General features: G+C 34.6%; 1 protein-coding gene across 1 annotated transcript; it reads right to left on the minus strand.

Moving 5' to 3' along the window:
- Positions 1 to 6,591: 6,591 nt before the first annotated feature.
- On the minus strand, positions 6,592 to 9,155 carry LOC130979381 (uncharacterized). Its single transcript, XM_057902811.1, has 2 exons — positions 8,119 to 9,155; positions 6,592 to 8,009 (listed from the first exon to the last, which is right to left on the minus strand). Exons 1-2 carry the CDS (start codon positions 8,899 to 8,901, stop codon positions 7,848 to 7,850), a joined length of 945 nt encoding a protein of 314 aa, XP_057758794.1. The 5' UTR covers positions 8,902 to 9,155; the 3' UTR covers positions 6,592 to 7,847.
- Between the last annotated feature and the right edge of the window lie 4,380 nt (positions 9,156 to 13,535).

The raw sequence follows: 13,535 nt of genomic DNA on the forward strand, positions 1-13,535 counted from the left end.
TGAAGTAAATTATTTTTTGTCTAATTTTCCTCGAGAATTTTAAGTTCAATTCTAAATTCAATTCTCCTTCATGATATCTTCCTTCAGCCCTACTTGGTACTTTTCACACTTCCAACCCTCATAGGACTCAGGGGCTCCTCGACATACCCTTGAGAACCTACAGAAATCTTCAAACTTACTCGTATACTCGGACACAGGCATTGAACCTTGCTTCAGCTGCATAAGGTCTAACTCTCTGGCCTCCCTCACTAACTCAGAAAAATACTTCTTGTAGAAAATACTTCAAAACAGCTCCCAATGGAATATCCATATTCTGTAGTTGTAGAAATCGACACTCTCATTGCCACCAATGCTGAGCTTCTCCCACTAATTAATAAGCCGCATATTTCACGAACTGATTATTTGGGACATGTTGAGTTTGTAATGCACACTCCACAGCTTTGAACCAGTTGTCGGACCATTGAAAATTGGTGGATGAACCTTAAGAAAGGATGCCAAGGTCATCGGAGTAGCTTCCCCATCATTACCGTTTCCATCTCCATTTTCATTTCCATTTCCATTTCCATCTCCGTTTTCACTTCTATTTCCCGCCGGTTGACCAAGCCTTTGTACGGCTTGCAACGTTGCAGCAGCATTCGCTTCCATAGTATTAGCCAATTTGGCCATCGCTACCATGAACTTAGCGTGATTATCCGTCAACAGGTTACCCTCATTCTCTCTTTGAGTACGTGTCTGACCTCGTCTGAGAGTCGCCATTCAGGGTCCTGTCTATACCAAACAATCGATATCATGGTGATCAGTCTCAATATCAAAAGTCTAGTGCTTCAATTATCCCAAAAAGGCACTCACAAACAAGCATGATATGAAATATTAAAAGATAACCTAAATAGCATGAAAGAAAAATGACCTAGAGTATGCAATGAAGCACAATCGGTCCATCCCTCAGGATCACGAGGACGAACTGCTCTGATACCACTAAATGTAACACCCTAATTAGACTAAGCCTTACCTCATGTCGTAAAGCAAAGGTTAATCATAAGTCACAACAATTCTAAGGCTTATATATAAATATATATAGAAGGAATAATAATTCTAGAAGCCCGATGAAGAAATAAGCTCAAAAACCAAGATACAAAAGCGCAAAATGTTCACACAAAGCTACAAACTTAAGGCAACAAGATATAAGTATATAAGAGAGTATAATAGTTATAAGGATCTAGCCACCGTAGGCAGAGTTTAAGCCGGCTAGTTATATACAAACAAACAGAGTTTTGAAAGTAAAATAGCTTATACAAAATATCACTCTCAAAGTAAGGCTCTAAGGCAAAAGTAAATACAAAAGTGAGAGTATTAATAAAAATAAATCAAAGGACTTCAAAATAGGATAAAGGTCCTCCGCTCTGTCACCATCAAGCAACTCACCGAGGTGGGTTACGACCTGCATCCGAAAAAATAACAACAAAGTATGGAATGAGAACTAGAGATTCTCAGTATGGTAACAGTGCCCAGTGATGTAAGATATAAGACTCGTGGACGTCAGAGGCAATCCTAGAGCTTCATATCCATCATGAGATTCAAGCTTAAAACATAAATAAATTTATAATGTTAACTTTAAAGCCACAATAAAAAATGGGTAATCTAATTAAGAAATTTCTAAACTAACAATTCTCCGCTGTCCCACAGCCTTCGCCTGCCTAACCGCCATGCGATCCCATCACCACCGCCTTCCAAACCTCCTCAATCCCAATAGAATACACAAATAATACAATACAAGGAAAGCACAAGTATAAACATGTATATCAAGTAATTCAAATAGGCAATTAGACATGTTATACAATTAGGCAAGCAATTTAAGTCGGCAAAGCAAACAAACAGATAAAAGATACACATGATGAATGCCTGTCCTATTGGCTGTGATATCACATCGTCGGTTCAACTGCCAACACGACACACCTCCATGGAGATGTCGCCCTTCGGTCTCATAATGGAAACCCCCGAGATATCAGTGCCTGCACACTATAGTGATTCCTAAGGGATGCGAGTGGGATACTCTTGCCACGGACCTCACATCTCAACGTAAGCGGGACGAACCACCGCCTTTACGCTGCTGCCGCGACCTCGACAGGCGGAATCCAACCGCCGTCCCTGCCAGGCGCATATCATCTCAACAATTTCAATATAAAAACATTACATAAGTGGTTTTCAAAAATCAGTTCATTCAGTATATCAATGATCCATCATTCCATTCCGAGCCCCAAACTCATCTCAACCACCACCAATTCATAATTTTCACAATTGATTATCAGTGATCATCAACACAATATTCCGCCTTCTCACTCAACCAAATTCGTCCTCAGTACTCCAAAAACCTAAGTCTCTATTTTCTAAACTTTTTACAAGAAATATACCCAGTTAAACTTACCTAAAGCATCCTCCATATGTTGACACCTAAAAACAAGCTAAAGGATCTTAGATAAAGGTCACGGAAGTTTACAAGCATGTCGGAAAGGTGAAACAGTTAAAAACAAGGTTTTTATTGAAAAACAGGGCAGTGTGCGTACGCATAGAGTTGTGCGTACGCATGTCCATAGGGATTTTCAAGAGGTGTGCATACGCAAAGAGGGGTGAGTACGCACAGGAAGTAAAAATCTTCATTCTGTTTATACGCACGATGCGTGCGAACGTCCTCAACATAATGCACCTTCCAGCGTGTGCGTGTGCACAGCTTGCAAAGATTCAGTAGGTGGTGGGTGCGTACAGACCGTGCTAGCAATCCTAACAATAGGGGTGTAATCGGTTTGGTTTGGTTCGGTTTTGGATCGAAAACCAACCGAACCAACCTGATCGGTCCTATAATAATACCAACCATTCGATTGGCTGCTGTTTGATCAACCGAACCGAACCAACAGCGGTTTGGTTCGGTCGATTTTTTCAGTTTTCTTACACCTATTGATCAGAATTAAAATTATCATAAAATAAAGTTTAAATCCTTCAATAAACTAGAATAACAAGAGTATATCACATCCAAGTTCAATACAAATTCAACTTAATTAAACATAAAACAAAGACAACTAAAAATGTCTAGCAAAACAACAAAAATAAACACATTTTAAACTGAAACAGTCACTTTATAACAAATAAAAAACCAAACAGCCACCATGTTTAATCTGAATCCACACCAGACTCATCATCATCTTCTCCGGTTGGTGCAATTTCTACAAAAAAAAAGCAATATAGATTATAAACATAATATATATTATAAACTATAAACATAAACCATAAAAAGAACTACAAATTTCTTTTTTGCATACCTAATTCAAGTTTCTCAAACTCTTCAATAAGCTCCTCAAAATCAGTTGTCATTGGAGAAGCACGAAGCCAATGTTTTGTGCATATCAAAATTTGTATTGTTTGATAACCCATGTGCCATGTACCTATTTCTAAGCTTCATTGTGAAAGAACCATGGTTCTAAATTAAGTACTGTTTAGATTGATAACTCAAAACAAAGTGGAATAAATAAAACAATTGAGTAATATCACGTGTGAAGAAGGTTTTAACAAGGTTAAACTCTTTATTTACTGTCAAGAATAAGTACTCTTTATTTTCTAAATTAAGTACTCTTTATTTAATCTTTTTGTGTTAGTGTTATCAAACCTGCATCTAAGTAATTATTGGTCTTTTGGTCTAGAAAAGACTAAAGAGTACTACTATTCACGTTCATTTTTACTTCTAAACTTGATTTATTAAGTATGGGATATTGCAGGACATAATGCAGATATAAGGACATGACAATGTTTAAAATTTGTGGCTAACTACAATATCCCAAATCCATAACTTAAAGAAAAAAGAACACCAAAAATTAAATTACGAAGATACTTAAATAGAAAAAGGTATCCAAATCCCTCAGCTTCATAGACAGAAAAAGGTACTCAAGAATATCTAATAACTTGCAATAAATTTTGAAAAAACCAGATATCAGGGAGACAAAACCAGTCCTAAAGATTAATCAGCGAGAAAATTCAATTAGGATTCAAGTGGCCAGGCAGTGACTAAAGTAGGTAAAATATCTCTGTAAGCACCAAATTTTTTTATTTTGGTTATATGAGTTAATATTCGGAATAAATTATGAAAAAATCAACGAACAAGAACATTGTGAATAGCAACAGCAACAAACTTCCAATCAGTCCACCAACAAACTTTATTTAATTTTTTTATTTTTTATTTTCAATTCAACGAACAGCAACCGCCACAAACCTTCAATCAACCCACCAACAAGAACATCTAATAAGTAATAACTTGCAACAAATTGTGAAAAAATCAAATTACCAACCTCAGAAGACGACATTGTGAGTTGCAGAAGAAGGCTCGGCGACAGAGACTGCTGGACGGCGGCGAGGACTGCTGGACGGCGATGAGGACTGCTTGATGGAAGAACGGCTCAGACGGAGATCGACGACGGCGAGACGATGGCGTGAAGACAACTCTCTGCAACGCCTGTGATGGAGATCGATGACATCCTTCACGGCGACTCAACGACAGCGCTCTCAACTCTCTGGCTCTCTGGCTCTCTCAAGCTCTCATTCTCTCAGGGTCTCAGGCAATCAAGCATAAAGGAAAAAGATGGAGGTTGTGACTTGTGGGGTTGTGACTTGTGTTGTGGCTGCGCTGAGTGAGTAGGGATTGGGAGGTTAGGGGATTGCATATTAGGTTAAAGGGCAAATGTGTAAAAACAAGGTTTCTGAACCAATATTTTGGTTTGGTTTGGTTCGGTTCGGTTTTTTGGTAAATTTCGGTCCGGTTCGGTAACTTACACCTCTACCTAACAATAGGCATTCCCCTGTGTGTGCGTGCGCACAAGCGTATGCTTACGCACGTTTTCAAAAATACACAGGATGTGCATGCGAACAAGGCTGTGCGTACGCACAAATCAAAATTAGCCACTGATGAGAGCACGCGCACAGCAGTGTGCGTGCACACACAAGCTAGAAATAATAAAATTCTGCAACATCACAGAATTCATATTTTGACACCAAACTTTAAGCGGTCATAACTTCCTCTACAAAAATATATTTTCTACAAACTTTATATGAATTGAAAGCTCTCAAAGCCATCTTTAATTTAAAACAAGTTTCATCCAATTTTAATCTTTGAGACTTAAGTTATGATCCGTCAAAGTTTACCAAAAAAATATTTTTACCAAAGTTCACTAAGTGATCAAAACTTCGAAATTTACAACCAAACCAAACCAAAACCACACCAACTTCAACTCACATCAGTTCTTACCATTTGTATCACATTCCACCACTCATATCATCAAATTCTCAAACCCGAATATCAATTATATCGCCCTAAACTATTTCTCAAATAACAAACTCATCAATCATCATTCGATCACTATTAATCATGAAAATCAACTTCAATTTCAATCTCCAACTTCATTTATCAACCTCAACACCAAAATCCATCAAAATAACCTAAAATCATCAAATCATCATACATCATCATACAACAAATTCAACAACCAATTTAATCCAATCCTATCCTATGGGTCACTAGCCTAAGTATCCAAAAATATTATATATTACATAGAGGAAACCGTAACCATACCTTGGCCGATTTCTAATGTGCACAAAACACCACTTTGAGTCCAAACAGACTTTCAATCACCAACAAATCACCAATCTCACCTTCAAAGCTCCAAATCAACTCCAACAAGTACAAGAACTTAAGTAAAACCATATAAATGGTATAAATCAATACCTAGGGTTTCTAAGTACACAATTTCACAAGGTAAAGAGTTTTCTTACCTTTTCTGATGGTGTTTGGGGCACAAACAACCAGTAGCCCAATCTTAGAGACCACATAATCAATCAAAACACAAAAATTCACTTAAAACCAAAATCCAAATTTTTGAAATTCTTAGGACAGTAAACTAGGCAGAGATGAGTGAAAATCTTACCACAATACCTAGCTAGAAGTGACAGACTCGGCAAGAGTTTCGCATAGCCGCTGACGGTACGCGAATCGGAGCACCGTTTCTCAAGTTATGGTCAGCGGAAGAGATGAGTGAATAGTGACAATGGTAAAAAGCTCTCACCTCTCTTCTCACTTCAGCTGCTGTTGTGTTTATGTTATGAGGATGAATGTGGCTTAAATGTGTTTATTTGAGTGTATTTATATGTTGGGCTTGGGCCCAACTTAGACCCGATCCAACCCGTTAGCATTTTTTGTCCGTTTGACCTAACTTTAGGCCAAACCTTTAAAATTAGTGCTCAGTTTTTAATTTTAAATATTTTTCTAAGGTTTTCTACTGTTTTTATTATTCTCGTATAGTACCGGACAGACTTAAGCCAGTACTGCCGGTTAATTTACCGATACGCATTTTTACGCAATTTTCCAAAAAAAATTACATTTTTCAATTTAGAAAAATCTGCTGAGTCCAAATATAATATTTATATTTCCTAATTAATATTCTAAAATTTTAGACCTATTCCAAATAATTAAATTATTATTATTTTACATTAATTAATCGGTTAATTTAATTCAACGTTCTTACAGTTACACTCTGCTTTGTTGAATCCATGTTAGGTTTACTTTTCCTAACGTGTGATCCTGCGGATCAGGCTGCTTCTCAAAAATTGTTATGCAGTTCTCTACTAAGTACGAGTGGCTGCTATTCGATCTGTCCATCACGACTTAATTGGCAGGCCAAAAATATGTAGCACATCTTCTAAGGTGACAGTCACCTTTTCACCAACTTGAACGTGGAAGTGAGTTTCAAGACTCCATCGTTCCACTATAGCACCCAACAGTGCGAAATGTCCTAGTGCAAATTGTGTTTAAATGCAATTAAAATGTCTCTGATTTTTTCGTCCCATTATTGTTTTTCTTGTTTTTTCATTTACACCCATAGATTTCCGCAGAAATGCAATCTTAAATGGAGGCCTATGATGGAGCTGGGCTGGAACTCAGGGCATTTTTAACCGGCCCATTGCCAATGCTAGAGCTATTCATTTCAGATCGTAGTTCTTGCCTTCTTGGTGGTCACGACTTCACACCAAATCACTTGTGATGCATGACCATATTGGGTTCGAAGATGAACTCTTCTCAGGAGAGTCGAATTCACGTTTCGCGAGCTTGTAAAGTCCGATTGCCAGTAACAAGGTTCAATACCTACTAGGCTACTACAGTTTAGCTACCCAACAAAATTGCTTCTCGACACTTTCTTCCCCACCACGTTTAGCGCGTAATTGGAAGCTTCTTTGCATAGAAATGGGTCAATATGCTCTTGGTTTACACCAGTTTTGCAGGACCATAGTAAACAATTATCGTAGTAAATAAGCATATCGCATAGCCTGCATTAGAAACATACTATTACACTAAAATCTGATATTCAGGTTTAGCAACTACATAACTGCTTTTCTATTAAATATATGAGTGAAACCAGCAACATAAATATACAAAGAAAGACAACATTCACTCATGATACAATTCAGAGAATAAAGGAAAAAAAGAGTAACAAAAAGGTGCGCTTTAATGGAATTTGAGTTTAATTTCTCCAGCCTAAGAAACCTAGCTCAGAACTGAAGAAGCTAGAAGAACCAAACCCATGTAACTGCCACTGATCATTATCTAGACTAATAACTTAAATGAATGCTATATAGATGCGTCCTTAAAGCCCTTTAATCAATTAACTAAGATATTCTGTTCTATCACAATCCACTTTCTTCGGTAGAGAGTTATTGACATATAAACAAACGAATGAACGAACTATGTACCTACCAAAAGTAAATTAGCTTTCAAAGCAACAAAACAAGATTGTTGTTATAGGCTTTCAAGTTTCAAATCAAGATTCTTCATCAGAGTCAGAAGAAACAAGCATCTTGTCCTTTCCCTTTCCCTTTCCCTTCCCCTTCCCAGATTGTCGCGCCTTTCCATTCCCTGCGTCTTCAGCAACCTTGTACAAATCTGCTGTAACCTCTGTTAACCACGAACCAGGAACAAGACCCTGCACAGCCACGTTAGCGCAGAATCAGATTACAACAAATCAAACAGGAGTACAGCGACGCTGCAGAGATTCAAGTTAATACAAGTCAAGAAAGATCGATGCAACTTACATCCAATTGCTTCCGGATACTACTGGGCCTTTTGTTGGGCCTGCGCGGCGGCCGGTGGCCCACCATCTTTATGAAATCTTCTTCAACCTCCTTCCTTGACAATTGAAGGGAGAATTTCGGCCTCGGCGCGCTCTTATTGGAATTGCTTCGAAGCTTCAGCAACTTAACGGTACCGCCGTCAGTTCTTGCAGGAGAGGAATTCTCATCAATCTTCAACGGTTTCTCGCTCCCGCCGCCAAGTCCGCCGTCGGAGAATGGAATCTTCCACTCCGCTCGCCTTGTCCTCAGATTCCACGTCCTCGCGCCATCCGCCGCTAACAGAGGCGGCGATTCCCGCTCGTTTTCATCCTCCTCCACATTCATCTTCTCGTCCTCTTTGTTCCTCAAAATGGCGTCTTTCATCTTGTCAGCCTCGGTTTTCAGATCAAACATCAGTTTTTGCCTCATCGCCTCAATTCCGTCCTTCACGCCGTCGGCACCGCTGCGGCCCTTGCCATTGATTCGCGACCTCGGCATCTTTGCCACCGAGTGGTTTCTCTCCTGTTCCGTTTCCCTCTTCCGCCTCGGCGGCGACTCATCGGACATTGAAACTGAAGATCGGCGATCTCCGCTGCTGGAGCGGCTAGAGCCGGCGGAGTTTGTGCACCTCAGGTACTTCTGGCTTCCCCACTTCAAGTGTGGAAGGTTGAAATTATGAAGACGGTTTGATCGCTTGGGACTGGTCGCCATGGACTCCGGCGCTGGAACTGTCCCTCTATCTCCGTTCAAACCCGGCAGCACCATTTACATGAAGAGAAGGAAGAGAATCGGAGGAACGAGAAAGAGAGAAGAAAACCCTTTCACTCCGCCAAGTGTTTTGGGGTGCGTAGGCAGAGGAAGAGAGAGCTGAAAATTCTATCGAAAATCAGAAACAAAGAAAGGATGAATAGGCTTTTTTCTGAGGTGGCCGGGAAATTAAGTTAATATAAGGAGTAGGGACTGAGAAGAGGGGGCGGTTTTAACGTTTGGGTTAATGGACTTGGAGTTGGACCTTGGGATGCATATGCACATGTTTCCGTGATTCTTTTTTATTTAAATATTTTGTTTTCAAGTGAAATCCTTATCTTAGTTATCTAAATCGTAAATCTCAAATTTATTTAAAAAAATTATAGATAGATAATAAAAATACTAAACAATATGAACAATAGATGCATCGAATATTTAATTTATTAGGTGTACCAATGATTATTTTAGTATTAAAATTTAGATAAATAATTTGAAAATGTAGTATGTTTTTATTTTATTAGACTCATTTTAAAACCTATTATTTTATATTATTCACAAAAATTATTGTCTATCTAACAAAGTCATTGTTTTTATCACATTTTGATCCGAAAACTTAGTTTTTTATAAAATGTATGAGGCAATTCGATCTATTTAAGAAAAAAACAATACTATATGGCTAATAAAGTTTATCATACCCCATTGTAGTAAGTTAAGGACTAATCTATCATGATACTGAGCTCCATTTAAGAGTTTGTCATTAAATAGGTTATTGCATATACGAGACAGGATTCGAACTTTCAACACTTACTTAAATGAACGAGTAAACTAATTACTAGACCAACCAAACTTAATTCTCTATCTGAATTAATTAGTTCGAACGAATTAACCAAAAATCAACTACTAAATTATTTTAGTTCAGAGTAAAAATCTATCAATAGTGAATGAATCAAACAACCAAAAAACCGATCAAACAAATAGTTAATCGGTTAAAGCAATTTTTTAGCGATTAAACTAATTTAAAATAATAAAATACAAAAAATTATTTTTAATAAATTTATATCTTTTATACATAAATATATTATTTTATTATATTTAGTTCAATTTTAATTAAACTTAAAGATAAATTTTATATTTTTAAATTTTTAATTCTATTGATTTGATCACCAATTTCATTTTTAAAATCTTACACTTTAGTTAATACTTAATAAACAAAAATATTTTTATATTAAATTTTAAATTCAAAATTTTAAATTATAAATATTAATAATATAAAAATAAAATATTAATCTAAAATATTAACTAATATTAATGAAAATAAACTTTTTTTTAAATAATATTGCATATGTCAACATCAGTCAATTTGTATATTGAATTCCAATAAATTGCATATAAAACTTGTACTTTAGAGTTTTGAAACACATGCATTTTTCTATTTTTTTTTTGTTCGCGACATCTACAAGTCGAATAATAATAAGTATTCAAACAAGAATACTATCGTCTAGATTATAAAAAAATCTATACATATAGATTATATGTGGTTAATTTCTTTGGATGATATTTATCATAGAGGAATATTAGAGAGCAGTAAAATTTATGATGTTTAGCTATCAATTAATTATTATTAATATTTTTAATAGTGTAAGATAATATCTAATAATATAAGATTAATTATTTTTTTATAATTAAATACTGACCAAATTTAAACAAAAATGTTGACTCCTAAAATTTTTTTTTATGATATTGTTTTTTCAATTCTATTCAGATGAGTTGATGGATAAAATAGACACCACTGGCATAATAGTATTTTGTCTCTTTCAAATTATATTAGCACGTAATTAATTGTTAAATATTTAGTTGGACTTTTATCTTCATTAAAACTCACTTTTTTCTTATTTTTGCAAAATCAAAATTAAATAGTTTAGAGAATAAAAAATTAATTTCTTGTTATTATTTTCTATTCTTTTTAACATTAATTTTAAAAAATAGTTTGTAAGTGTAAAATCTCGTTTGCCAATAAAACTCTTTATTTAAAAATTTTAAGTACAATTATATTTTTTCTCTCTCTCCAAAATTTAATATGAGAGACTATTATCATAGTCAAAATAATTATTACTAGAATTTTATTAAATTTTATATTTTCTATTTAAATAATTCTTTTACCTTCTTACCTTATTGCTATATCCTTTTTTCTTGTCTATTTTATAAGATATAGTTTTTTAATAGTTTTTATTTATCATTTTTTATTATTGTTTCACTTGATTTTTAGTAATCTTAATAGAGTGTCGAATCAAATTTGTATCAAAATTTCAATTCAAGGAACAGATACGACTCTTCTAAAAAAAAGTAGGTTCGACTTGAAAATTACTTAATGTTAATGTCGAAAGTGAATTGTACAATACAATGCAGGCAATAAAGTGAAATCGAAATAAGAAAAGAAATAGAAAATAGAATCGAAACAGTTGAAAATGTAAAAAAAAAAAAAACTGAATAACAAATGAGAATGAATAAACTGAAATAAGAAATTTAAATAAATAAACAAAAAAACAAAGCAACGATAAAAAAACAAATAACTGAACCAAAACAACAAAAAAGAAACAAACATAATTAAATTAAGATTAAGAAAAATTAAATAACTGAAAAAAAATACTAAAGGTCCTTTTTGTAAAGATGGTCATTTTCTTTTAACTTGCTCAATATAAAGTATTAATTTTAAAACTAAGTCATCAATTATAAATTTTTTATTCTTCATCTTCTTGATGTATGATTTAGCTATCAATTTTTTTTTCTATCGAATTATTCTATCTAATGCAGTTAGTCGAGATTGATCTAACTCATCTAATTCATCCATTATACTTGATCAGCATTGTTTGATAGATAAATCATTTTATTTTGCCACTCTAATAGTTTACAAATTTATTTTTAAGTGGTCAAACAACTTTATGACCATATACTAGGCACTAGCCAATCGATAAGGTGTTGAACTTGTGGCCTCTTTAGGTAAACATCTATAGATCCATAGTACTTGACTTAAAGCATTATGTCAATTTTGAGGTTGTCTCCCTGTATACTTTTTAATCAAACTTATTTGAATTTTATTAATGGCTTCGACTTGGCTATTAGCTTGTGCATAGTAGGGAGTCGAGCGTGTTATCTTAATACCTCGTAATTTAACAAACCTCTTTATTTGTCGACCTGTAAATATAGTTCCTTGATCTGTGGTCAAAGTTTGGAGAATGCCAAATTTATGAATGATCTACTCCTCAATAAAGGGGATTATCTTGGCTTCAGAAACTTCTTTCATGGGCACAACTTCCACTCACTTTATAAAGTAGTCGATCGCACCAAGATAAACTTATGATCCTTAGTCAGAGGAGGGTGAATCATTCCTATTAAGTCAATAACTCATCCTCTGAATGGTCATGGCTTGACTATAGAATGTAAATTAGAGGCGGAGACTCTTTGAATAGGTGCATGCCTTTGGCATTGATTATAGTATCAAGCAAATTCAATACGATCCTTCATTATTGAAGGCCAATATAATCCTTGTCAATGCAAAATCTAATGCATCTTTTGACCTGACTGGTGAGCTCCACAAATACATTCATATACTTCAGCTATAGCCAAATGAACTTCTTGAATACCAATGCATTGGAGTAAAAAATCATCGACACTCTTTTTAAATAAATCCCCTCCAATGAATACAAATCTCAAGCTAGGTATTTAACCTTTCGATATGCTTTTTTATTGGGATTCTTGAGATAGTTAATGATCCTGAATCTCTAACCACTTGGATGTATTATATTTGCACAACATACTCCTCTTAATGTCAAAGGAGCTAGGTTGGTTTCAAATTTATTGAACTCTTTGATTAAATTGGAACATAGCTAAAAGTCATTTGAACTAAGTTATTGGCTTCTTTATTCGACTCTCTAAATATATGCTTTATTGAAATAGAGTCGAATTTAGCTAGCAATTGAGCTGCTATCATAAAATATTTAGCTAAATTTTGATTTATAACTCTATAATTTCTAGCTAATTGCAAATTGCTAGTTCTGAATCTCCCATTATTTCAACTGTTTGGGCTCCTTTTTAATTAATAATTTTAGAGTAATAATTAAAGCCTCATATTCTACTTTATTATTCGACAATCTTAATTCTAGTCAAAACATAAATTTAGTTGGCATATCATCAGGAGTGATTATTACTATCCCGACTCCTATCTCATATTAGTGTTTAAATTCATCGAAAAATAATTTTCAATGCTTAAGTTCTAAGTATCCAGTTATATTTTTAACGATATTAACATCAATGTAAATAAAAGGGTGATCTGCTAGGAAGTCAAAAATCACTTGTCCTTTGACAGCTCTAGCAATGACATAGAATAAAGAGAACTCGATTAATCCTAACATCCACTTGGTTAAAAAATCTAGTTTGAAAATTCAATTTCTAAAAACTGGCTTTAAAATTGGATTTTTGGATAAAAAATCTGGTTTTTAAGGGATAAAAAATCTAATTTTAAAATTGCATTAAAAAAAAAATTGGATTTCAAATTTGTATTTCAAAAAACCAGATTGAAAATTAGATTTTAATTTAGGATATTAAAAAACTAGATTTTCACTTATGTGTATTTCGTTAATTCAAAAAATCTTAGG

The sequence above is a fragment of the Arachis stenosperma genome, chromosome 5 (genome assembly GCF_014773155.1).
Source record: "Arachis stenosperma cultivar V10309 chromosome 5, arast.V10309.gnm1.PFL2, whole genome shotgun sequence".
Taxonomy (NCBI): Eukaryota; Viridiplantae; Streptophyta; class Magnoliopsida; order Fabales; family Fabaceae; genus Arachis; species Arachis stenosperma.

Bases quoted from the DNA above. Each gene is read 5' to 3' on its own strand.
- LOC130979381 (XM_057902811.1), bottom strand. From the start codon at position 8,901: ATGGTGCTGCCGGGTTTGAACGGAGATAGAGGGACAGTTCCAGCGCCG. The intron at 8,010-8,118 runs GTAAGTTGCATC...GTGGCTGTGCAG, and splicing joins GTATCCGGAAGCAATTGGAT to GGTCTTGTTCCTGGTTCGTG.